The sequence below is a fragment of the Lindgomyces ingoldianus genome, assembly GCF_010093535.1.
Source record: "Lindgomyces ingoldianus strain ATCC 200398 unplaced genomic scaffold BDR25scaffold_15, whole genome shotgun sequence".
NCBI lineage: Eukaryota > Fungi > Ascomycota > Dothideomycetes > Pleosporales > Lindgomycetaceae > Lindgomyces > Lindgomyces ingoldianus.
The window spans coordinates 855,576-877,366 of record NW_022985176.1 but is presented as its reverse complement, the minus strand read 5'-3'; the positions used below and the strand labels follow the sequence as shown (position 1 = coordinate 877,366).

Below are 21,791 nucleotides of genomic sequence, written 5' to 3'. Positions count from 1 at the left end.
AGGTTCTTAATAGCGGGCTGTTTTTGTCAGTTTGGTCTGCGATATGCGGACGGGTTGAGCTGATGCAAAGCCGTGATAGGGAGCCTTCAGAATCTTGGAAACTGACGAAGCCACAACTTCACAATGGACTTCAGAGCCTGCGGGCGAAAGCGCACAGGAACAGTGGAGAAGTTCATGCGCTCTGTTTTGTCAAATGTGGAACCAGTCAGGTTTTGACAAACACTATATAGTGGAGCAGGCAAGATCCAGGAATGAACTAGATTCGGAATCAATACTCCACTTTTCCGTACAGGGATTTACATCACGAGGCTGGACAAGAATTGAAATGTGTTGAGGGAAGCGAAAAAAGTACTCGGAGCGACGGTAAGAACCGCCGGATAGTTGTTGAGAATACACATAACACGGTCGGAGGGAAAAGAATTGAAAGAAGAAAACATCTAGAACAGGGTTGCCATAAAGGGAAGAAGCCATTGAGCCTTCTCCCCGAACACTCGAAAAAGTGGCACGCTATCCAATTTGGGAGTTCCCAAGACAAACTGCACGAATAATATCATAGCAACTAGGAAAGTTTCTGTGCGGACCCACAGGTAGCTCCGCTCTTAAAAGGCTAGAGGGCCAGTACAAACCAAACGCCAATCTGTGTTGCTCAAGTTTGGGGAATTTAAATTCGCATCCTCAATGAAGATGCGAGGACAGGCGGTGCAACGGTCGGGAGTGGCTATCCACAACCGTGCGCCTCAAGCCTCATTCTAACCGCCAATACAGCATGGGGGTTTCAGGCGTGACAAGGAACGATTCGCTGAAGAGGCTACATTGATCACGCAAACGAAAAGGACCTGTAGCCCATTGAGCAAAGGTAGGCTCCCACTTTGACTGAACGGGATTGAATCCTTTGGCAAGGAACGAATCGGCGATATCGGCGAAAAAGAAAATATGAAGAGGGGCCGAGAAAAAGTTGGGGGTGGGCTTCAAAGTTCATGGATCATCGTCGACTCAGGATCCAAACACCCGAAGGAGCTCAGCTGGACGGAGGGTCTAGTGTTAGTGTTGGGAGTCATATTCTCGTGGGTTGACTTCGATCTTGAGTTTGAAGGTCGGGAATCTTGCTCGGAAAGGCCCCATGCTACCCGAGTGAATGGAAGACCAAGCTATCGGGTCTTACACGAGAGGGGCCTCGGGTCAGAATGATGCTGGAACACGATGGAGGCCACCAAGGAGTTGCCCGCCGCGATTAAAAGAAAGTGAAAGAGTTCGGGTGAAAACGGGCGGTAGACTTGCTTGAAACCATGCAGGTGCACTTCAAGGCATCCAGGCGATTGGACCTGCCTTGGTGCGACGTATTGGAGCTACTCACAGATGGACTGCAAGGTAACAAGGAAAAAACTTGCTCGTGTTAGATGAGCGGTAGGCGGAAATGCTAGAATGAATATAGAACGGCATGTGCGGTGCCAGAGTGTTTCTACAAGAGTAGCTAGCTTTCTAGAGGTCCAGTTCCATCCCCAGGTGCACCAAAATCAGGTCTTTGTGGGCATCGGGAAGATCGGTCAGCTTGCTGGAGGATTTTGGAATATATTTATGCCACACGCCACATGTGTATTCCCGAAAAGTTTGCCTCCTTCCCCACTCGATTCATTTAGATAAAATGGCCATCCTGCACACTCGTAGGGCCCGGCGCGATATGACAGGGAATAGTCCTGTCCATGACTTCCATGCAATGTGCATGCATCCGCATGTGTCTGCGAGTCTCACAGAAGGGTTTTCCTTCTGCCATTGATTTCAACGGTAGTCGCATTCTCATTGGTGAGCCATTCGTCCCTGTTGAGGGCAATATACGGATCCGTGCCTCACGCCTTCATGAATTCTGGCTTCTTTTCCATTGTGCTCTGAACGTGGCTTTTCAGTGCCGCCCAACGATTCACAAGCGAGGCACCATTTGACACAGTCCCTGCGCCAGTCGTGCGGACAGCCATCTGCGCCAAATTTTTATTGAAACGATCCTTCTCGAGCTTCTCGAGCTTCTCCTTCCGCTTCATTGCCCCTGGACGGCTCTTCAGACTCTTTCGTTGAATCTTGGCTTGTCCAATAACAACCTCGGTCTTCTCCTCCTCCTCGTCCAGGTCCGGCAGAGCGTCGGCGAGAGATTCGAGATTGGCCACGAGCTTTCTGTCGGGCCTCCTCCGCTTTTTCGTTTTGGAACTCGACTTCTCGATTTTGCTTACAAAGATAGAGTGCTTTACGCTTCGCCTGTCTTTCTTAGAAGGAGGAAAGAGCGGCTCGTTTGATGGAGGAAGGCTTGTTCGACTGGCGAGCAGGTTGGGTGCTCTGGCTCTCTTCGCACGAACCGAGGTCCGCTTCTTCCCGGCTATTGGGGCCTATGACCTTAGTCAATACACTGTCTGATACATTGCGTTCCAGTAGACAAAGACTGACCATTTTCATATTGTGCGACTGAGGGACAGCTTTTGGAGGTTGGTGAAGTTCACGTGCAGTTTGGCTCTTCCCCGAAATTCCTAAGCGAACACTGGGAACACTAAATCAGTGTACCCCTGCTACTTTATACCCCTCTTTCCCGTTCTAGCAAACCTGAACTCTACCTCCTATATCGTCTTTTTACCTATCTTCCTAGCCCTCTTGGGAGCGAAGTCATACGAATACAGCTTCTATCTAAATTCGTTCCACATTCACATTAGCAAGTGCGCCCTGGCTTTCTTCATGCCAAGTCTACGCGGTCAGGGAGGAGGGAGGGGGAATGGCCATCAGCACGGAATTTTCACTGTAATTACTTCTGTTTAGCAGGATATTTTCGGGTATCTCACTCCGCGTCTATTTCCACAACGTGTGCCCCAAAGAGGTTCTGTTCGAGAAGAGATCTTCCCCTCTCCAAAATGGTCCCACTTGGCATACCGTCTATGGAATTTACGCTTGCTCAGCAAAGTGCCTGTCCATGAGAGGTCCCTGCCATTGATGGCGTCCGCGTGTCACCCAGAATATGAGCCCGAAGATGACGGTACCCCCATAAACGACACACGACCAATTCATCGTCATTGCTGTTACCGGAGTAGCCGGCGGGAAAAAGGAGAAGAAAGTGACGATAATTGTGTACAGCAACGCGTACACATTGACTACAAGACCACATCTTCCCATATTCCAAGGGCCAAACGGAATATCCTCCCCTGTGAGTCTCTTTCGGATCATCAGACTGATCGTGATAACGTAGCTTGAGAAGAGACCGGCAACCACCAACGAAACAATTGCATTAAAGGCCACGGTCGACCCGATGTTAATCAACGCTAACAAGGAGTTAATCAGTGCGGTTAAGGCAATAGACCAGAGCGGAATTGCCCATCGACCATCAACCTGCCTCAGTTAACGCCATTGTTGTCATTGGACCTTGAGCTTTTACTTACTTTAGCAATGACGTTCGAAAAGGGGAGGCCTTGGTCGCCTATGTCCTAGTCAGATTGTTCTTGCCGTAAGGAACCTTGCTCAAGGCAATCACTTACGTGCGAAGGCCCATAACTGACGAGACGCAGATGCTACATAACCGAACGTTGCAAAAATTATTAATGCGATCAATATGGAAGTCATAGCTGTTGCACCAGCAGTCGATTGCGTGGCATTCCGGAAAATCTCGATGAAAGGATATCCAGTCGGGGTTGCCAAAGCATTGTCGACGTCGCCAATGCAGAACAGGATTGCAATTATCATCGCGAATCCAAGGGCGCCATTGAGGAATATAGTAAAGAACATGCTCCGTGGCACATTGATAGAAGCGTCCTTGACCTCTTCGGCTAAATGGAATGAGGAGCGAACAACTTGACCAAAAGATTCGACTTACCCATGTGGCACGCTCCGTCGAAGCCTGTCTTGAGATTAACCAACGGCGTTCACGGGAATCAATTCGACGTACCAATGAAGAGAACAGAACTTGTCAGTAATCCGACAAACCAAGATAGTCCATCATCGTAACCGGACCCGTTGGACCATGTCGCAAAGACAAACTGAGCCGGAGATTGTGGAGCAAGATGCACAAGAGGTATCAGAATTGCCAGAAACCCGAGCACATGAAGGATCAGAATAATCCCTTCCAAGGCTGGGAGGATTCTAATGGCTACTGTGTTAACAAAGACACTAACAAGTAACACAGCGTACAGTATCAGCGTTCCGTGCCATCGCTGGTACTCGTACGAGGGGTTGTTGAGCACAAGAAGTCCTTGAATAATTGTGCCTCCCAGAAAAGTTCCTGAGGCGCAACCGGCTTGCCAACCAAGTACGGACACCCAACCTATCGCAAGCAGACTTAAGTTAGCGAAATAATTCTTCCCTTTCTTGGTGACATAGCAAAACTTGAGTAGGTGGAAGACGAGCATTGTGGTATGATTTGAGATCAGTCCTACCTGTTAACCAACTCAGGAATTTGCTCCATTTTGGAGGCGCAAGCAAGGCTGCCCAGTGATATTGGCCTCCCGACGTCGGGTACCTGTCATCCAGATTAGCGGCAGATGCTCAAGGTTTGGCCCGGAAAGAGCGGGGGGAGCGATGAAATTCGGGCCTTTGTCGGAGTCATCGCGAGTGCATGCTCTCTGGCATACGCACATGGAAGCCATCTCAGATATGGAAGCACACATTGTCAAGGACCCAAAGAAGCAGAAAATATAGCCGTAGATTAGTGTCGGTCCGCCACCATTTAGGAACCCAGTCACCACTTTGTGTCAGCCTTCTTCTGGACTGCATTTGTTCAACTTACGGAAGAACCTTTCATTCCTGATCAGTCGCTAACCTTCCACATCTATTTTGGATCAGAACTTACGGAAACACGGATTCCCAGGAGTTCAACATGATGGTTGTGAAGCCGAGTAATGGGAGTAGCCCGAAGTTTCTCTGCCGTAGATGAGCAACATTGCCGGTTTCGTCGAAGTTGCACTAACTCTTGTTTGTTGCAGCTTTCCCATTCGGAGCATATCCCTCTCATCTGTACTCAAAGCGGAGAGATTGACATCATCATCATGGGCACTAGACGCTCCTTTGACGAATTCTGAAGTATTTTCAAGTGCGTCCTTAGATAGCGCCATTGCGAGAGCAACAAAGGGGAGAATATTACTGAAGGTGATGGGTCTGTTGGGGAGAAGTGATCTGCCCAGTACGTATGTATGCAGGATTCAGAGATTGAACTACGGGTTTGATTCATAAAAGTAACTTTGCCTTTTTAAATGTCAAAGAATTGCGATAACTCGGAAGCCATGGCATGCGCTCTGATTGCTGCTTTGAGTCTGGGCGACCAAGGGTTCTCTGAGACCAGAATCCCGGTTTCCGTTATGCCATTTTAGCTTCCGACTGCATTACGGACCGGCCCAGGCATTCAAATAAATGCGCAAGCCTCACCCTCGTATCAACCTTCTTCATCTCACCAAAAAGTAATATTAACGTGATGGAGGTTACACCGACTTCCCAAATATCCGACATACATCCAGCGTCCCGGGATAAGCCCTGTTTCCCAAGTCTGTTGGCTAGTTTGGCTTCAACTCGAACTCACAAGGGAATCTCAAGTATTCGCTTCTACCAGTCGAGCGAGCGCATCCCAACGACAATCACGAGTTTGAGCGATTTCATACCTTCAGATTCTCATGATAGCTCCATGGCTTTCTTTTGTACTGCCAGGTGTCGCAGGATATCCCCAGACTGTAACACGGCTTCATTGTGGCTCACAGCTCCACAACAATTACTTTATCTGTGGGGAAGCCATTTGTGATATTGGGGATGATGCATGCCGCGTTGAGGGTACCCTAGGCTTTTGTTGCTTACTTTGTTGATATCAAAGGCTGAACATCCATGGAGCCGTGGGTCGTCTCGTGTCCTTGGACAATCTGCCTCGAACTCTTACGGCTTGGCGGTATCTAGCTTTGAAACCGGAAGGGAAGAGTAGGATTGGTGTGCGAGGGTAGAATTTTAGTGATTCCTAGTGCAGACGGCTTCGACAGATTTTGGCATGCTTATTTCTGGCTGCCGTCCGTTATGGCTTGAAGAACATTACCCTTTTTCTTTTGCCTCAAGCGAGCCTTTATTCATGTGCACTTCGGAATTTTAGTCGTTCTACGGTCTCTTCTCTCCTTACTGTCTTCAGCATTAGAACACCAAGCGCACTACAATTGTAGAGGATCCTTCCCAATTGAGGGATATGACTTCAGAAGGGTCGAGACATGCAGCTATCACTTCAGACGACCATGGTGCTCTGTTGACGATGACTGCATGGTTTCTATCTTGCACGCTGGTACATACATTAACCCCACCACTCTTTCATATATCGGCTAACGATCTAAGGTACTTTTCACTACCGCTAGATTGACCGTACGATTCACTACGCAACACATGCCAGGAACGGACGATGTTCTCATTGTCATTGCTGGGGTGAGTCTCCAAGGATGCGCATCTTCACATGGTACAACATAGAACCTGTATGCAGTAGCCTTACAAGAGATTTTGAAACTCCTAACGTCGAATATTGTCTAGAGCGTACTAACAAACGCGACAAGGCCTTCGCTATTGGAAGTACTATTGCAATCTCTTTTGCAGTCAACTCTGGTCTTGGCAAGAGGTCCTACCTGCTGGCTTTTGGGGACGTTAGTCACATACAGAAGGTATGATTATATCCTTTGACTGCAAATGCGAATTCACTGAGCAGAATTTGTGTATATAGGATATGTATGTGGCCACAATTCTTTACGTTTTGACAGTTGGCGTCTCAAAATTCTCAATCGCTATGTTCCTCTCCCGCTTGGCTTGTGCAAGGATGCACAAAGTTGTTGTCGTGACACTCAGCGGCATTATCATATGCTGGACGACTGCGGCAACTTTCGGTGTCTCTTTTCAGTGTGAACTACCACGTCCGTGGGAAGTGTTCACAGGGAAATGCATCCCTCTTGTGAGTCCCTCGAGTCCCTCTTTCTAATTCATTTCAAGCTGAACATTAACATAGCTGCCATTCTGGATATCCGTAGGGGCTGTGGATGTATTGACTGATCTCGTTATGGTCGTCTTACCAATCCACATCGTGTGGGATTTGCAGATGGCACCGAGCAAGAAAGCCGTTGTCATTTTCATATTCACACTTCGTTCCGTGTATGTATTTCCTAATTGTACACCTTCCATTAGTAAGACTGCGTAACCTACTCACATATTCGTACTCACTAGACTCATTGCCATGTCCATTCTCAGACTGATCTTCTTCACCAAGTTCGTTACCGCAGACCCTGCATTTGACAGCATCCCGTACGGTATTTTAACGCAATGCCACTCCACCCTCTCCGTCATTGTGGCCTGCAGCCCTGCCCTCAAACCATTCATGGACAACGTCACCACCGGCATGCTCAGTGCCTCTCTCGGGAAGCACACTACTGGGACGACATTTGGATACAACAGCTACAACATGCAGCCTTTGTCCAACAATAGCAAGCAAGGTTCGGGAAACGGGAGTTCCAAACGCCTGAGCAAAACCCAATCAAGTGTATCCCCGACTCCTGATCCGAAGTTCACTATCGCGCACCATATCCGCTCCTCAAGCGGCGTTCAAGTTTTCGTTAAAGATAACTTCGGTCGATTAGTAAAGCAGCCACTTGCGGACATCGAATCTGCACCCGCGTCCTCACATTCCTCGAAACCAAGATCTCTGAAGTCGCCACCGCCACCAAGACCACCGCCTCCACCGGAAGAGTTGCGCCCAGATCTCAGTGCTTTTATGTCAAAAGTAAGATCAGGGAGCCCGATGTCGGGGAATGGGAGTTCTCAAAGCGATCATATTTACACGAGATACTCAGAGGAGAGTGGGGAGAGTGGTGTAAGGATTATCGAGAAAACAAGGGCATGGGATATGAGACATGTCGATTATCATGAGGGTGCGATGTAACATGTGCCTTCGAGAGTTGGGTGACCTAAAGATTGAAGTTACTCCTATAGCGACAATTTAATACTGGAGTTTTAGGTAGATTTTAGAGTTATCTCATACTTGGACTATATTATTTTGAAGCACGGGCTACCAAACCAGAGTCCCCTGAATAGCTTTCGCGCTCTTGGCAATTAAGATACCCAGGATGAAAACCACGTCGTGATTCTAAGAAGTGTCTGAATTAAAATACGCAACTACGAAAGTCTGCATGGATTTGATGATGTCCACTAAGTCCTTCCCGGTATTGTACTGTTGCTTCCTTCAAGCATTAGTAGCCTATACAATATCCGAGATCTCCACAATCGGCTATAATGCATGACTGGCTTACGGCAATCTAATGTGGTAGTTAGCTGACTTTGAAGACGGATACGAGAGGACCTAGTCTAAGAGAGGAAACAGCAGTAGATGTGGACAGTTCGACAGGCTATTTTCCTTTTAGCAGTAGACGCTACCTTTTGACCAAAGTTGATCTTCTTATTCAGAATCCCAAAAGAATCAATGCAGATGTGGAGGTACAGTTCACGATAAAGGCACTGGATTTTCGGAAAGCCCATCTGCCCCCATATTCCGGTCCATACAGTGTTGAGTCAATGGATATAGAAGTCTCCGTTCCAAACCCGAGAACCTTTTCACACATCACCCGCAACGGCGTCCATTATCCTTAGACTAGAACCCGTCCCTTTCACGCTGTATTATCCGGCCACACTTAGATTAGGTGCTGATAAAGATTCGGGGAGGGGATATATGGTCCTGAGAAACTTGGCTTTTACGTCGCAGGATCGAACTTGCAAAAGTGTATGGGTGATGTGCCGATAGTCTAGGTCCAATCGCTCTCGTGTTGGTTTGCGGGAACGACAATGTTTACAAAATGCGAGCCTTTCATAACTCACCACCAGCCACACACTGGCGACACGTGGGTTACAAGATCAAGAACTAACAAGGACCTCCAACACCGGGGGATGTCGAAGAACTCACTTTCTGTTTCTGTTCTTTAGCCATGGGCTTGGAGGCGACCGTACGACGTATTCAAGTATGTGTGGAGAATCTGTCAGCTACTGCTTTGTGGTGTGCGCTTTCGAGCACTGAAATGGTTCAGGGCCTCGGAATTTAGCCAATCAGGGCAAAGATGATGAAGGGGATATGGACAAGAGAGAAAAACGGAGCAGTGTGGAACACCACGAAAAGAGAAGAAGAAGGGATACGACAGAATTGTGAACCTTTCTTCCCAGTCCATTCACACATGAAGCGGAAAATCTGACAGGGCCAGGGATATATATTTCTGAAAGTGAGAACATTCCCGAAAAGCCTAATGATGAAGGATCCGTAGCCTGGAAAGCAGCATTCTGATTAAACAAATAATCTTAGAGATACTAGTCCATTCCATTGAACGACGGAGGCGTCGATGATGAGCTCCGTTCTACCTAAACAGAGACGCATATCGCGCGGTTTGCAATATTTGCAATATTTGCAAAGGGAAAGGAGCCTACGTGACCTAGCAAAATTTGCGACGCGAGGGTTACATTGGCTCCACTTCTTGGGGACTGGAAGGTGTCGATTGGTTCATGTGGAAGGATAGGTTCCACTGTGGGAGGGTGACAACAACGGGCCATTCCTTTGGTGCCGCTGCTGTAGTAGAAATTTCGAGGAACGCGGATCGCTTCAGATGCGTCCAGACAGGTATAATATACAACTTCTGAGGGCAAGTTTAGTTCCTGTGTGGTTGGCCATCGCCTCTCAGGTCCGCCCAGTGCTCCAATCAAGCCGCCCAAGGACGATCCACACCATAAAATCCATGCACTACTGCTTGCATCAACTCAGATGCTTTGATGGGGTCGTGTCTTTGATGAACAAGGCGAGGGAGGAGGGTGCACTAGCATACCTTTGTACCGTGTGAGGCTCGGTGCATGTATAACAGTCCGACTCTTCGCCATTGTATTCCCACGTTTTGCTCCTTCTTCTTGAAAGTAATTGTGAATCCGCAACGAGCGGTCGATCTGAACATCAGGTAAGGATCCGTCCATCCATGAAGTTCCCGAAGTACTAATAGTGTTGCGACAGCGCATCGCTCGAGTTTCTCAAAGATGTGACTGAAGTAGCTGGAAAGTCTATCATCACCACCTCTTATACATGGACGCCCTCGAAGAAAGTTCCAGACGAATGTAAACCTGAGGACGAATTAATAGCAGGCAGGCATAAGATTCCTGATTAGTTTAGGGCTCGCTTGCTCTCTAAGTTCTTACGAGAGCTTAAAAGAAAACAAGCGGGCGGGGTGTTTAAATCAGGAGACGAGATATGGATGCTCTTCAAGCCGGATGAAGAAGGGATAATTGAGTGGTGACGCATGGAAACTCGGATTGAGTAACAGAAGTTATAAGAATTGGAGGAGTACTCGGGAAGCGATGTGAAGGATGCGAGGATTGAATCAGGAGAGGAGCCATGGTTTGGCTATCTACCGTCGTGGAGGGATGTACCTGCAGTTTCGTGAATGAGAGTCCCAAAGCCGATCTGTTGCAATTATCCTTGTAAATGGTCCCTTAAGCCTATGGAAGAGTCTTAGTCCTTCACACAAGGGCATCGATGCACAAGGGTTTTTTAAACTTTCCTGTGTCTAGATGCTAAGACGGAGAGTCCCGTGCCACGTGAATGGGGCTTCAGCTCCAGCTTGGGAGGCGTGAGGAATCCTCTGACTAGCAGGCTTCGGTTGTTCAGTAATCGCAAAAGCGCACACATTGAGCAGCCAAATTCCATTTGTTCTACGATAAGGCACAGTCATGCCGCGGCTGTCTTTATCGCCATTACACACTCAAAAAGCCTGCCGGTTGTCTTAGAAATCAAGCTTGACGCTCCCTAACTTGGTTCATTTCAAGGCCCTGGAGGGATCCCATTGAGCGGCATCGACCGCATGCTCCTTTGGTCCCTCGCATTCTCAACATACGAGAGGCTTGAGTAAGCTGGTGCCGCTCGGTTCAATGCGCTGTGGCTTACCAAGCTAGCTAGCCCTGTTGAACAAGAGGGGTTTGTGCCTCGTAGCCCTGACACCACTCTGGACTCTTCTAAGCCGGAAAGCCGCCCGCGCTTTGGAGGTCATTTTGCCTTTTATTCACGACCTGCGTCACCTCGCAGCCTGTCGTCTTGAGGCGGGGGCAAACTTCACATTTCTACTCCGTACTTGCGTTGGTTCCGAAGGTTTCGTCGAAGCTGAAACGCCGTCACGTCCCTGGACGACATCCCAACACCAGAAATGACATCCTCAGAAAGCGAGGGACAAGTTCCTTCTAGAAAGCGCTCAAAGATCGGTGGGGGTGAGGAAGGTGGTAGCAAGAAGGCTAGAGGACGGCCAAGAGTGGATACTCAGGATGCGACGGCCGCCGATGTAAGTAGTTCCCCCACCATGTCAGTCTGAGCATTGCTCTATTCATCATCATGTACTATATCCCCACTCTAAGAAGAAGCTGAAAACATTCTACCATGAAATCTTATGTTTAGCTTATATCAAACTGACAGTTTTTCTAGCGTCGTCGCACGCAGATCCGGCTTGCGCAGCGGGCTTATCGGCAACGAAAGGAAACAACAATATCCTCCTTGAAGCAACAGAATGGTCAGCTTCAGTCTATCATTGAGGAGATGAACAAATCTTTCCTAAGTTTTAACGAATCCGCTCTCAAATCAGGGATCCTTCGTTTAAATCCTAGGCTAGGCCAGGAACTGAAAAATGTGGCAGAGAGCTTGTTCACTCTTGCTAAGACTGCTGCTTCTGAAAGAAATCATGAAGGGGACGAGGAGACCGGAGAAGCTGGTCTTGATCCAGCGACTGAGTTGCACAAGGCCACTTCATCAGCACTAGCGTCTAGGGAACAAACCCAAACTCATGATGCTAACCTGTCAACGCTAGGAACGCATACAGATATAGGGTGGGGTTACTCTGCGACTGTATCCGCAGAATCTCCCACGTCTGCGGATACGAACTCTCCCCACCAAGGAAACTATGGGCATAGTACCTACTTTCCTCCTATGGCAAGTTCGCCGTATGAGACGACTGGAAGAGAAAAAAGCCTTATGCGAATGCGACCTGGTGCTGGTACGGTTGGTCAGGTCTCGGATCAGTCAAGAACCCATCTCCACAACAACACTAGCTCGGAGCAGCTTCCATTTGGCTTGGTTGACCTCCTGACACGAGACTGCTCTCAGTATCAGTCCAACCCACAGATCTACTCTGTCAACATCCCCTCCCCAGAACTGACTCCGCCATTATCAAGACTGCACTCCCCGCCACTACTTCCGAGTCTATCTACCAAAACGCCGGCACCAATCTACACCTATAGTCAACAGGAGACGACTTTTGCCCGTCGCCTTACCCGTGCTGCTCTGGAATGTGGCTTTCACCTCTTGAGCTCAGCAACTTTGCGACCAGCCGCACTCAACTACGTCTTCAAACTATCTCTACCGTATATGACCGTAGATCAACTACGAGAGAAGTTCAAGCTATTGTTAGCGCGTGGAATACATGAGGACTTGGACTCTTACGACACGCCATTCATCCACCTCGGCGGTGCAGGCACGCACTACCCTAGGAAAGACTCTCAAGGAAATATAATACCTGTACCCAATTCTTGGACGGTGAGGAAAGTTGGACCGATGCAAAAGATACGTGCGCAGAACACTACATATCCTTCACAGACACACGACCTTGACATCGACCTTACCGGCTTTGAGGGCGAATGGTTCGACGGCCACGATGTCCAAGGATATCTTGAATCTGAGAAGGGCTGTGTCATTAACCCTCAAGACACGTTCACTGAAGTCTTTGTTGAAGAGGAAGAGGAAGCACCTGCAGGACTTAGTAGCCTATCTTACTCAAAGAGCGTCAACTTGAGCCTTGATCTGTCGGGTGCCGGCGGGATGTACCCGTCTCAGAGTCCCGTGTTGAGCAATTCATCAACAACGACTGCAGAAACTCTCTCTAGCCAAAGCACACCGGGAACCAGCATTAGCGACCCACTATCCGGACGAGGTAGCACATCTTTCATCCGTTCTGAGACACCTTTCGGTCTTGACATGGGCATGAGCAACTTCAATGACTTCGCTACTAAGTTTAACGATATCGACTCTGCTACTTATTTTGACCAGCCGCTTGGTCTTGATTTGGCTCCTGGCTTCGACGTTGGTCTGAATGGTACTACAATGACCGGTTTTAGCACCAGCGGATTCGGCGACATGCCGAATCTGGGGCTGGATCTGACGGGTTTAGAATTTGAGCCTCTCCCAGTTGTAAAGCAGAAGCGGAAGCGGGCAGCCTGGCTCGACGTTAGCAAGCTGATTGATGGTAAGACCTCCGCTTTTATTGCATGTATAGCCGTCGCTGACGTTCTGAACAGAAATAGTTAAACATGGAGTTTGCCTGGGTCGCTCCCCTGGCTTCCGAATAAAGGACGTCGATATGGCGTTCAAGGCTTCTTTAATTCACTTTTGATCTGGGTCATGAATTTCCTTCGGATGGGTTAAATGCTAAAATGATTTGGTGCTTGGTGTTGGGTTGGGGCATGATTTCACTCCACACGGCTGGGTAAAATGTGAATTGGAGGAGTTAATGCTTCTGGAATCACGGAGGCATGGACTCAGGCCAATTTTTCAGGGACAGAGGTATTTGAATCGTAGGCTTCGCTAGATTAGCCTGAAGTGCTAGGTGTTTCCGGAACCTAATGGTTCGGTTCGACTTCATAGAGAACAAACTACTGATTATGTTTGTTTATCAATGCATTCTATCGTGAGCTCGGTGGTAGAACGACGGAGAGCCGCATGGATGGGTTAGTTGGGTCTGTGCAGCACCTTGGCCGGCCAGGGTGTGGTTTGTTAGGTGGCCGCAGTAGTGTCCTCAGACATGCGACACTCATGGTCACTCATTTCAACAAGACATCATTCACTGGCACTGAGCAACGCACAAATTAATTCGTCGCGCAAGTAAATGCAAGCTGTGTTTGTCAGCTAAACCGAGCTAGTACGTCTTGGCACCGATTAAGCGAGTCCATGCCTTCAGCTTCTGCGGGTTGCCCGTCTCGCAACCCCATACACCAACCTGCAAGCCCACGACCACCACCGTGAGGGCCCTCTAAAACGTCGCACAGAAACCCGCTGCTGCTTCTTTTGCTCATACGGTCCCGAACCACGAGTGCCAAAGGCCCCAGAAGTAATCGCAGACACAGCAACCACGGCCTCAAGCGCTGACGTCGCCTGCTTGGCCCTCTCAACTTCGTGAAACTTCCTCCGTCGACTGGCAACTATACACTGCTCCGCGCCCCTAAAAGCTCACCCTGCAGCAGCCAGTATCTTAGCCCCGACCCTCTCCGCTGTTTGGTGGTCACCATGTCGAATACGATTGTGGTTAGTAGTCCTCTTCTCTCCCTCTCCCCGAGAGCAGTGGTGAGGTGGAGGCAGATATGGCTAACAACAACCTCAGGGCTCTGTGTACCAGCAGATCATCGATAAGGTGATTCAAGCCTCGCAAAATGACTTCGAGGAGTTTGGCGTTGATCAGTCGACGTTGGACGAGATGAAGGAGGTATGTGGCAACATTTCCGTTCTACTTCCGTCGCTTTTCATTGATGCAACGGCCTTCTCATTTTCCCGTCCTATGTCGCATTGCGTATGTTGTTATTTTCCGTTGAAGAAAAAAACTCGTTCTTTGTTTCTACTTGCGCTTTGTCGTCGTCGAGAGCGGTATGCTGCCTGGCACTGGTTGGAGGTGAGGCTGGGCGAAAGCGGGGCTGAAGTTGCCGGTCGGTCTCGCAAAGATCGGGGGCGCCCTCAGTATTTGGGTCACTTTTTATAGCCCCTGCCTCAGCCCAACCGCCCCGCCAAGTCTCGCCCATCCTTGCTTTCATGGGCCTAGCGTCATCATGTGATGCCACCTTACATTTCCTCTTCGATACCTCCCACTCACACAGATATTTATACTTTCACGAGAAGTCTAAGCTGACGCACCACAAAGAGCTGGCAAACTCACTTGTCGAACCTCAAGATCGCAGCCTTTCCATGGGACCCGCAGCAAGAGCCGCCACGTCAGCCACCAACTGTTCCATCTAATGTGAAACAGGAAATCGAGGTCTCCCCAGTCGTCTCGGCCCCTCAGCAGGAGACTGCCAACTTCACCAATGTTGGGGTCAAGGCTGAGAGAGTCTATGAGCCGCCTATTTCAGCCTATCCGCAGGTTCCCGTGAATGGCTACACGTCTGGTCTCAACGACAACATTGCACATCAGCGAGCCAATGCCCTCATCGCTCAGCGTCTCGGTCAAGGCGGGCATAACATGCAGCAACATCAGCAACATAGTGGCCAAGTCCCGATGCACTCCCAGCAACGTATGATTCCACCTCAACTGCAGCAACAGCGCGCCCAGCAGATGCAGCAACGTCCGCACCCAGGCCATGTCTACACGTCTCAAACTGACGGCTCCGACGGTGTCATGGAAGATTGGAATGCTCTAGTAGCTGCTAAGGCTGCTGAGGGCGATGATGGGCCGAATGGCCGCACCGCTGCCGACCGCTTGATGCGTGCCCACGTTGATGCTATGGCGGCTCGCCAGGACAGTGGGCTAATGATGCCCCTTGACGAGATGCCCAAGGGCAGGAAACGAAAGGCAGCGATGCGAGTCTTGCAGGCTCAACAAGCTGAGGCATCTTCCTCCTGCACCTCAGTGGTGCCTCGTGTCGCCCCCTTCGACGGGGAGCTTGACGGCGAAGATGTCAAGGAAGAGAATCCAGAAGACGCCATCAACTCGGACCTTGACGATCCAGACGATGATCTTGAGGGCGACGGAGACAATGATGACGATAATGTAGACTACATGCTCTGCACCTACGACAAGGTCCAACGTGTCAAGAACAAGTGGAAGTGCGTTCTCAAGGACGGCGTCTTGACGACGAACAAGAAGGAGTTCCTGTTTCACAAAGCAACTGGTGAATTCGAATGGTGATCTTTCGGTTTGAACAAAGCTCATTTTCTTTTGTTAGGTGACCTGGTGTTCGACTAGCCCGTCAGCTACCCGACTCCAGTCTCGACTGTAATATAATCGAACTCCCTTTCTTCTACTGTTATGATGACGGCCAGTCGTCGAGGCGACGATGCATTTTCAACGAGTATCGAAATTGGATATCCAAAACCCACGTTCGTTGATTATTCGGTTGCCATCGACCGACACAAAGGACTGTCCTCTCTTTCTTTGCCTCTGTTCTTGTTTCGTTGTTGGAAGTTATGAGTATACATCGACTACGATTCTCCTTTCCCCCCTTCTACTGTGCCTGCTTTCTAGTTTTGCAATGGATGGATGCGTGCAATGAAGGGTCAACTCGGGATGAGAACTACCTGGCCTTGGTAATATCCTCTTTTTGACGGATGGCGATGGCGCGAGGCTACGAAGCACATGGCGTGGGTTCTCTTCTTCATGCCGTCCACTTTTTTGCGTTTCATTGGGCTCAGGTAGGCTGGCTAGTCAAACTAGTTTCTATTAGGCGTTATGGCGGATCAATGGTATGGTTCTACCATTGTGCATGGTCTATGTTAGTGCTTTTTGAAGGAGGATGGATGGATGGGTGGTGGGATGGAGGCGATACATTAGCCAGTAAGAATGAATGAAAAGTGGCGTGAGAGTGTTGAATTGTGAGAGATCTGTGATGAGTGATGGGTGGTGTGTGGTATGTGATGGGTGATATGCGATGTGACGGGGACAGTTATTCGCCTGCGTAGGTGTCGCAATGAAATATTCGTGCGTCGCATGTGTCACCCTTACCGGATGTCGTAATGATGTGTGCAGGACGGGGGCCTGGATCTCTTCAGCTCTCTTCAGCGTCCTAGCAACATGGTTACAGGAATTATATTTCTGTGTAACCCCATTTCAATAGGTGACACAGACACACAGAAACCAGTTGTTGAGCAATGCCTATTCGTTACTCGCGAGGATCATGCATATAGAGCAATGCTCTTCAAATCGGATTGAAGAAGACCCTCCCTCCTAGGTTACATCTACCAGAAACAAAGAGAGCATTACAATCCGTCCAAACGCCGCATTCTTAGTGCCTCTACCGGCGGGTATCTCGGTGACAACCAGCGCCATCTGTCCAGCAATATTCTCCAAAAAATTATTTTGACTGGACAGAATTCCACCCAGGGTTCCAAAGTATTTCCAGAAACTTTGTACCCAATGCAGCTCGCGGGTAGCCAAACGAGTTCCAAGACCGCGTGACTGACCAAACAATTTCTATGCCAAAAGAACTGTGGTAGAGTTATTCTTATTTGCCCGTAAATTCGGATTCGAGATGCTATCCTCAGAATCAGCACAATTTTCTCATTGAGAAGGTGGAGGGGGAGGGGGAGGCGTACAGTCCACTCCGGAACCTCCTTAATTTTACTCCACATAAACTTTTCGAGGCGAGTCGCCGCCTTAGCATACGGCGTAGTCTCATTGTTATACTTCCGACAATTATCAAAAATAAGCTTCGCGTCGCGGATGAAGTCTTCGGGGGTTGGGTATAAGTCCTTCTCGTGCTTCTCCTCCATGGTAGCAAGGTCCATTGGTTCTTTGATGACGTCGTAGTAGTCGAGGACTTCGTCTTTGTTGACGGGTTGCTGGAACGGCCAGGCGGCGGAGTTATTCTGGAGGTCATTGAGGAGATGCAGGAGTTGGTTGTAGTTGGGTCCGTGGCGCGGGGCGCGGGCCATTTCGTCCATGTCTGGTGACCAACCGCTTTCTTTGATGGCGGCGATGCTTAGGGGGTCGATCTTGCAGAGGCCGGTTTTCCATTGGGTGGGCGGTGGGTGGATGTGGTAGGATTTGCTGACGGAGCGGATTTTCGCGTTTACACATTCCTTCTGCTTGAGGAGCATGCGGCCGGATTCGAGGTATCGGATTTTGGGTACCATGGAGCATTGCATGATGGTACCGCCTTCGTAGTCTTTGATGTAGCCCATCCACCGCGACTTCTCGAGCGTGATCTCCTTGGTGAATCCTTGCTTTTTGAAATAGCCGATGGCGTAGTTGTCGGCGTAGGTCAGGAAATGCATAACGTCGGACGTGGCCTTGACATAGTCTTTAAGGTGAGACATAAGGTGGGCGCCGTAACCCTTAACTTGCTGGTCTGAGGAGATGGCACAGAAGACGATTTCGGCAAATTGGCGGCCTTGGAAGGGACGGTAGGTGATGCCGCTGCCAATATCAAAATGATTAGTCAGACGCCTGCTTGCTTGCTAGGGAGGGGGGATCGAGTGCAAACTAACCCTACTACTTCTAGGGGTTTCTTGACGATGGCTATGCTGAGATGCGTGCGGTCATAGACTAGACGCGCGATGTAGTCCTTGGGCATCTTGGGTAGCTGCTTCTGGAAAATACATTTTAAGCCGGTGAGGATGATGGAACTTTCGCGGCGGCCGTCGTTGTTGACCACGCGGAACTCGATCTCGCCATGCCTCTCTTCGATGACGGCAGGCTTCTCGGGGAAAGGAACGAGCTTCGGGGGGGGAGGCACGACATCGGAGGGTGTTTCGCTGGACTGCTTGGGGCGCTTTGACGGGGAGCTGGTGTCGAGCGGGTACGTTGCCTTACGCTTTGCTGGGGGGGGAGTCGGGTTAGCCAACTGATAGAGCAGAGGGACATCTGGTGAGGAGGGACATGAAGAGACGGGGGCAGCATCGGACGAGTCTGAGTAGCCCAGCATGGCCTGAAGGCTGTTGTAATTCATTCTGGCCGCCATGTCGTGGTGTCGGAGCCCATTTTCAATGGGTTGCACAGCGAAGACATGAAATGCAGCGGAAGGAGCTTACCGTCTTCCTTTGCGGAGAGGGCCATAGTATAGTAGCGGTGGGAGAGCAGGAGCCCGCAGAGCGCTTTCACTCTGCCTTCCGCCACGAGCCCTTGAGGAGGTGAGGTGGTGAAGTTGCGCATGGAGGGGCGCGCGACACAGCCAGCCAATTACAGCCTGCAGGCTGGGTGACCCGCCAAGTATCAGCCGCACTGCAGGTCTGCATGAGGACACCAAAGCATCTGCGAGCACTTCCCCCCCCCCCCAGCGCCGTCACCCACCACCTTCCACCGCCCACGAGTTATTCATGTCGTCGCCACTCCTTGACGTCTGGGAGGCTGCTGCTGCCTCGCCGTACAGGCCTTCTATCGGAAAAGGCTCGCAATTCACTGTCGGCTTCGTGCTGCTGTTGCTCTGTAGGTCGAGCCCAGCTATAGCTTCTGCGGAGCTGTGCTAACGGGGCCCAAGCACTCTTTCTCGCCGGCATCTTTGGTCTAAGTGCGCGCAACCTCTCCCGTTTATCCCATACGGATCATCAATTAACAATTCTACAGACCGATCCTTCGCTAACCTCTCCGTTCTCGGCATCCCAGCTTCGTTAGCATTCGGGTACGCAACTGTGAAATCGACCCTCTTCAGCGCACTGACGGGCACCAGATTCGGGGCTGTATACATGATTTGCGCGGTCGGAGTCTACGTCTAGTTTCCTATCCACACCGTCCAGCTGGCGTTCGGGTCTTCTGTAGTCTACTGGGAATGAAATAAAAGTTCAAGAGATACCACACTAGCCACACTAGCCACACTTCCTCCACTTCCTCATCCTCTCCTACATCACCAATTGCTCTGTCGAAGACGCTGTCACATACTCACCCACCAGCCGCCACAATGGAGGACGACGATGAGCTTCCAATCCTCACCGTAGTCTCTAGTTCCGCTCGCCAGCTCTACCTCCTCCTCCGCTGCGTCAATTTCTCCGAGAAAGCCCATGTCCAGATCAGCGACGAAGGCCTCAAATTCTCTGTTGATGAAGCTAGCGTCATGGAAGGTACCCGTCCTCCAACCCCTCTCATCCCCTCTCGCTTCCTCAACTTACTGAGCCCACAGGCTCCGCCTTCCTCGACAAATCCCTGTTCACCTCCTACACTTACCGTTCCCCTCCACCGCAACGCTCTCAGCACGCCGACTCCGACGAAGAAGACTCAGAAATCACCACCAACCCAACGTTCCAGATCTCGCTCCCCTCACTCCTCGAAACGCTCCAAATCTTCGGCCTCACCGACCCTAATAACTCGAAACCCCCATGGGCACGTGACAACCTTACCAGCACAGCTTTCTCCAACAACGTACTCGGCATGAACAACATGTGCCGAATCAGCTACTCTAGTTTCGGTGCTCCTCTCGCAGTCGTCCTCACTGAAGCCACGATCCGAACAACCTGCAACCTCACCACCTACGAGCCCGCCTTCGCCGACGAAATCCCCTTCGACCGCCAATCCCTCGCCTTCAAGACCATCATGCGCGGAACCTGGCTCTTCGATGCAATATCCGAGCTCGGGTCCACCAATCCAGAGCGCCTTACCCTCGTCGCCCGCGTGGCCCGCGGGAAACCGTACTTTGCGCTCTCTGCCTCTGGCCCTCTCGGCTCCGCGCGCGTCGAATTCAACAACAACCACAACCACAACCCCGTACATTCATCCCGCGCTGCAGCCCCCACAGCCCCTTCAGGCACTGAGCCCACAGACCCGCCGGCTCCAACCAACCTCCTCGAAACCTTCCAACTCAGCACCCCGGACACTCCACTCCGCTCCTCCTACAAATTCGCTCTCATCCAGAAAGCCGCGCGCGCTATGAGTGTCGCCACAAAGGTTAGTATACGGGCTGATACGCAGGGTGTATTGAGTTTGCAGTTTATGATTGAGGTGGAGAGTGGAAAGGTTAGTTTCGTGGATTTCAGATTTGTGCCGTTAGTGGAGGATGAGAGTGAGACGGGAGAAGACGGTGAGCGTATGGAGACCATCTTGGGGGATGGGGAGGAGGGAAGTGGAAGTGGGGGTGGGACGGAGGATGAGGGTGAAGGCGAGGAGATGTAAGCTGTAGCATGTTAGTGTGCTTTGGCCTTCATATAACAGGGACCTTGATTGCACTTCGCTCACGGTATGTTCTGGTACCTGCATCAAAGTGACATCAAATTCGGGAAAGAACTATCTCACATGCGTTCAAGAAACACAAAACACATTCGACAAACTACCTTGTCATTTCATAACTATCTTATTCATATCTCTCTCACTCGCTCGCAGTATCGCACCCCACTGCATGCTCAGCCACCCTCAAAATCATTCGCAAGAATGCATGCGCCTCAGCATAGTCCACTTCCCTTACCCTATCCCCTTCTTCCACACGCCCCACCTGGTATCAACTCCAAACCCCCTCAATTTTACCTTTCTGACATCACCATCCACCATCAAAGAAAAAAAGCCCCAAAGATCAATTTCATGGGCCATCAACAGCATAAAACCCGCAAACCTCAGCAAATCAAAGAGCCAAAAAAAAAAAAAAAAACCGCTGGTGCCAACTCCAAACATTTCGAAAGAGGGCAAGGCAAAGCAAGTGAAGTCTTGATACCCATCCATATGCAGCCAACCACGCCCCCATCCAGAACGCCTTGCCAGAAGGAATTTTTAGAGTGTATCGGAAGGAAAGCCGGCCAATGGATCCACCACATTATGTCCGTCGCATTGGTGCAATTTTTCGTCTTTTCTCGCTGCACAGAATAACCAAAGGCATCGAAAACGAAGGAAGGAGGCATGAGAGAGAAGCCACAAAAGTGGATTGATCCACCCAGTCTTAAACGCCATAACCCCAGGAAAATGGTATGATGCAAATCGAAATGCCGTCTTTTTGTTGGGTGGTGAAGATGAAGACCAAACTATACATGTAGGTCGGTCGGTCTTCTTCTCGAACACCGGCATGATTGGTGGTAGGCGATGGTAAGGAAAGCATTGGAAATCCAGAGATGAGGTGTTGTACAAATAAGGTCAGGACAAGAAATTTAAAAAGGGGTAGGA

The 21,791-nt window shown here is 50.0% G+C and overlaps 9 protein-coding genes across 9 annotated transcripts; 5 read left to right on the top strand and 4 right to left on the bottom strand.

Annotated features, from left to right (window-relative positions):
- Positions 1-1,455: 1,455 nt before the first annotated feature.
- On the bottom strand, positions 1,456-2,478 carry BDR25DRAFT_342794 (uncharacterized protein). The gene is made up of 2 exons (XM_033693763.1): positions 2,431-2,478; positions 1,456-2,372 (listed from the first exon to the last, which is right to left on the bottom strand). The coding sequence occupies exons 1-2, from the start codon at positions 2,437-2,439 to the stop codon at positions 1,845-1,847; spliced, it is 537 nt and encodes a 178-aa protein (XP_033547847.1). The 5' UTR covers positions 2,440-2,478; the 3' UTR covers positions 1,456-1,844.
- Positions 2,479-2,916: 438 nt separating this feature from the next.
- On the bottom strand, positions 2,917-5,226 carry BDR25DRAFT_286369 (putative amino acid permease; the record flags this gene model as incomplete). Its single annotated transcript, XM_033688246.1, has 10 exons — positions 4,929-5,226; positions 4,811-4,881; positions 4,748-4,755; positions 4,597-4,705; positions 4,398-4,480; positions 3,911-4,285; positions 3,839-3,862; positions 3,504-3,791; positions 3,408-3,445; positions 2,917-3,357 (listed from the first exon to the last, which is right to left on the bottom strand). Exons 1-10 carry the CDS (start codon positions 5,070-5,072, stop codon positions 2,917-2,919), a joined length of 1,581 nt encoding a protein of 526 aa, XP_033547846.1. The 5' UTR covers positions 5,073-5,226.
- An 832-nt stretch (positions 5,227-6,058) lies between these two features.
- On the top strand, positions 6,059-7,900 carry BDR25DRAFT_368735 (uncharacterized protein; the record flags this gene model as incomplete). The annotated part of the gene is made up of 6 exons (XM_033697072.1): positions 6,059-6,268; positions 6,319-6,405; positions 6,531-6,635; positions 6,695-6,919; positions 6,974-7,116; positions 7,189-7,900. The coding sequence occupies exons 1-6, from the start codon at positions 6,176-6,178 to the stop codon at positions 7,898-7,900; spliced, it is 1,365 nt and encodes a 454-aa protein (XP_033547845.1). The 5' UTR covers positions 6,059-6,175.
- A 3,031-nt stretch (positions 7,901-10,931) lies between these two features.
- Positions 10,932-13,665, top strand: BDR25DRAFT_334155 (uncharacterized protein). Its single transcript, XM_033692908.1, has 3 exons — positions 10,932-11,312; positions 11,453-13,262; positions 13,315-13,665. The coding sequence occupies exons 1-3, from the start codon at positions 11,181-11,183 to the stop codon at positions 13,407-13,409; spliced, it is 2,037 nt and encodes a 678-aa protein (XP_033547844.1). The 5' UTR covers positions 10,932-11,180; the 3' UTR covers positions 13,410-13,665.
- A 216-nt stretch (positions 13,666-13,881) lies between these two features.
- On the top strand, positions 13,882-15,908 carry BDR25DRAFT_368730 (TFIIA-domain-containing protein; the record flags this gene model as incomplete). Its single annotated transcript, XM_033697071.1, has 3 exons — positions 13,882-14,317; positions 14,394-14,716; positions 14,927-15,908. The coding sequence occupies exons 1-3, from the start codon at positions 14,300-14,302 to the stop codon at positions 15,906-15,908; spliced, it is 1,323 nt and encodes a 440-aa protein (XP_033547842.1). The 5' UTR covers positions 13,882-14,299.
- Positions 13,891-14,318, bottom strand: BDR25DRAFT_303569 (uncharacterized protein). Its single transcript, XM_033690025.1, has one exon. It carries the CDS (start codon positions 14,086-14,088, stop codon positions 13,918-13,920), a length of 171 nt encoding a protein of 56 aa, XP_033547843.1. The 5' UTR covers positions 14,089-14,318; the 3' UTR covers positions 13,891-13,917.
- Positions 15,909-16,859: 951 nt separating the features above from the next.
- On the bottom strand, positions 16,860-18,853 carry BDR25DRAFT_261328 (Bromodomain-containing protein). The gene is made up of 4 exons (XM_033686695.1): positions 18,749-18,853; positions 18,206-18,536; positions 17,312-18,134; positions 16,860-17,250 (listed from the first exon to the last, which is right to left on the bottom strand). Exons 1-4 carry the CDS (start codon positions 18,771-18,773, stop codon positions 17,221-17,223), a joined length of 1,209 nt encoding a protein of 402 aa, XP_033547841.1. The 5' UTR covers positions 18,774-18,853; the 3' UTR covers positions 16,860-17,220.
- A 130-nt stretch (positions 18,854-18,983) lies between these two features.
- On the top strand, positions 18,984-19,740 carry BDR25DRAFT_28935 (uncharacterized protein). The gene is made up of 4 exons (XM_033688448.1): positions 18,984-19,142; positions 19,195-19,224; positions 19,281-19,335; positions 19,384-19,740. The coding sequence occupies exons 1-4, from the start codon at positions 19,034-19,036 to the stop codon at positions 19,427-19,429; spliced, it is 240 nt and encodes a 79-aa protein (XP_033547840.1). The 5' UTR covers positions 18,984-19,033; the 3' UTR covers positions 19,430-19,740.
- Positions 19,612-20,816, top strand: BDR25DRAFT_223913 (Rad1-domain-containing protein; the record flags this gene model as incomplete). Its single annotated transcript, XM_033685131.1, has 2 exons — positions 19,612-19,771; positions 19,831-20,816. 2 exons carry the CDS (start codon positions 19,612-19,614, stop codon positions 20,814-20,816), a joined length of 1,146 nt encoding a protein of 381 aa, XP_033547839.1.
- Positions 20,817-21,791: the final 975 nt, after the last annotated feature.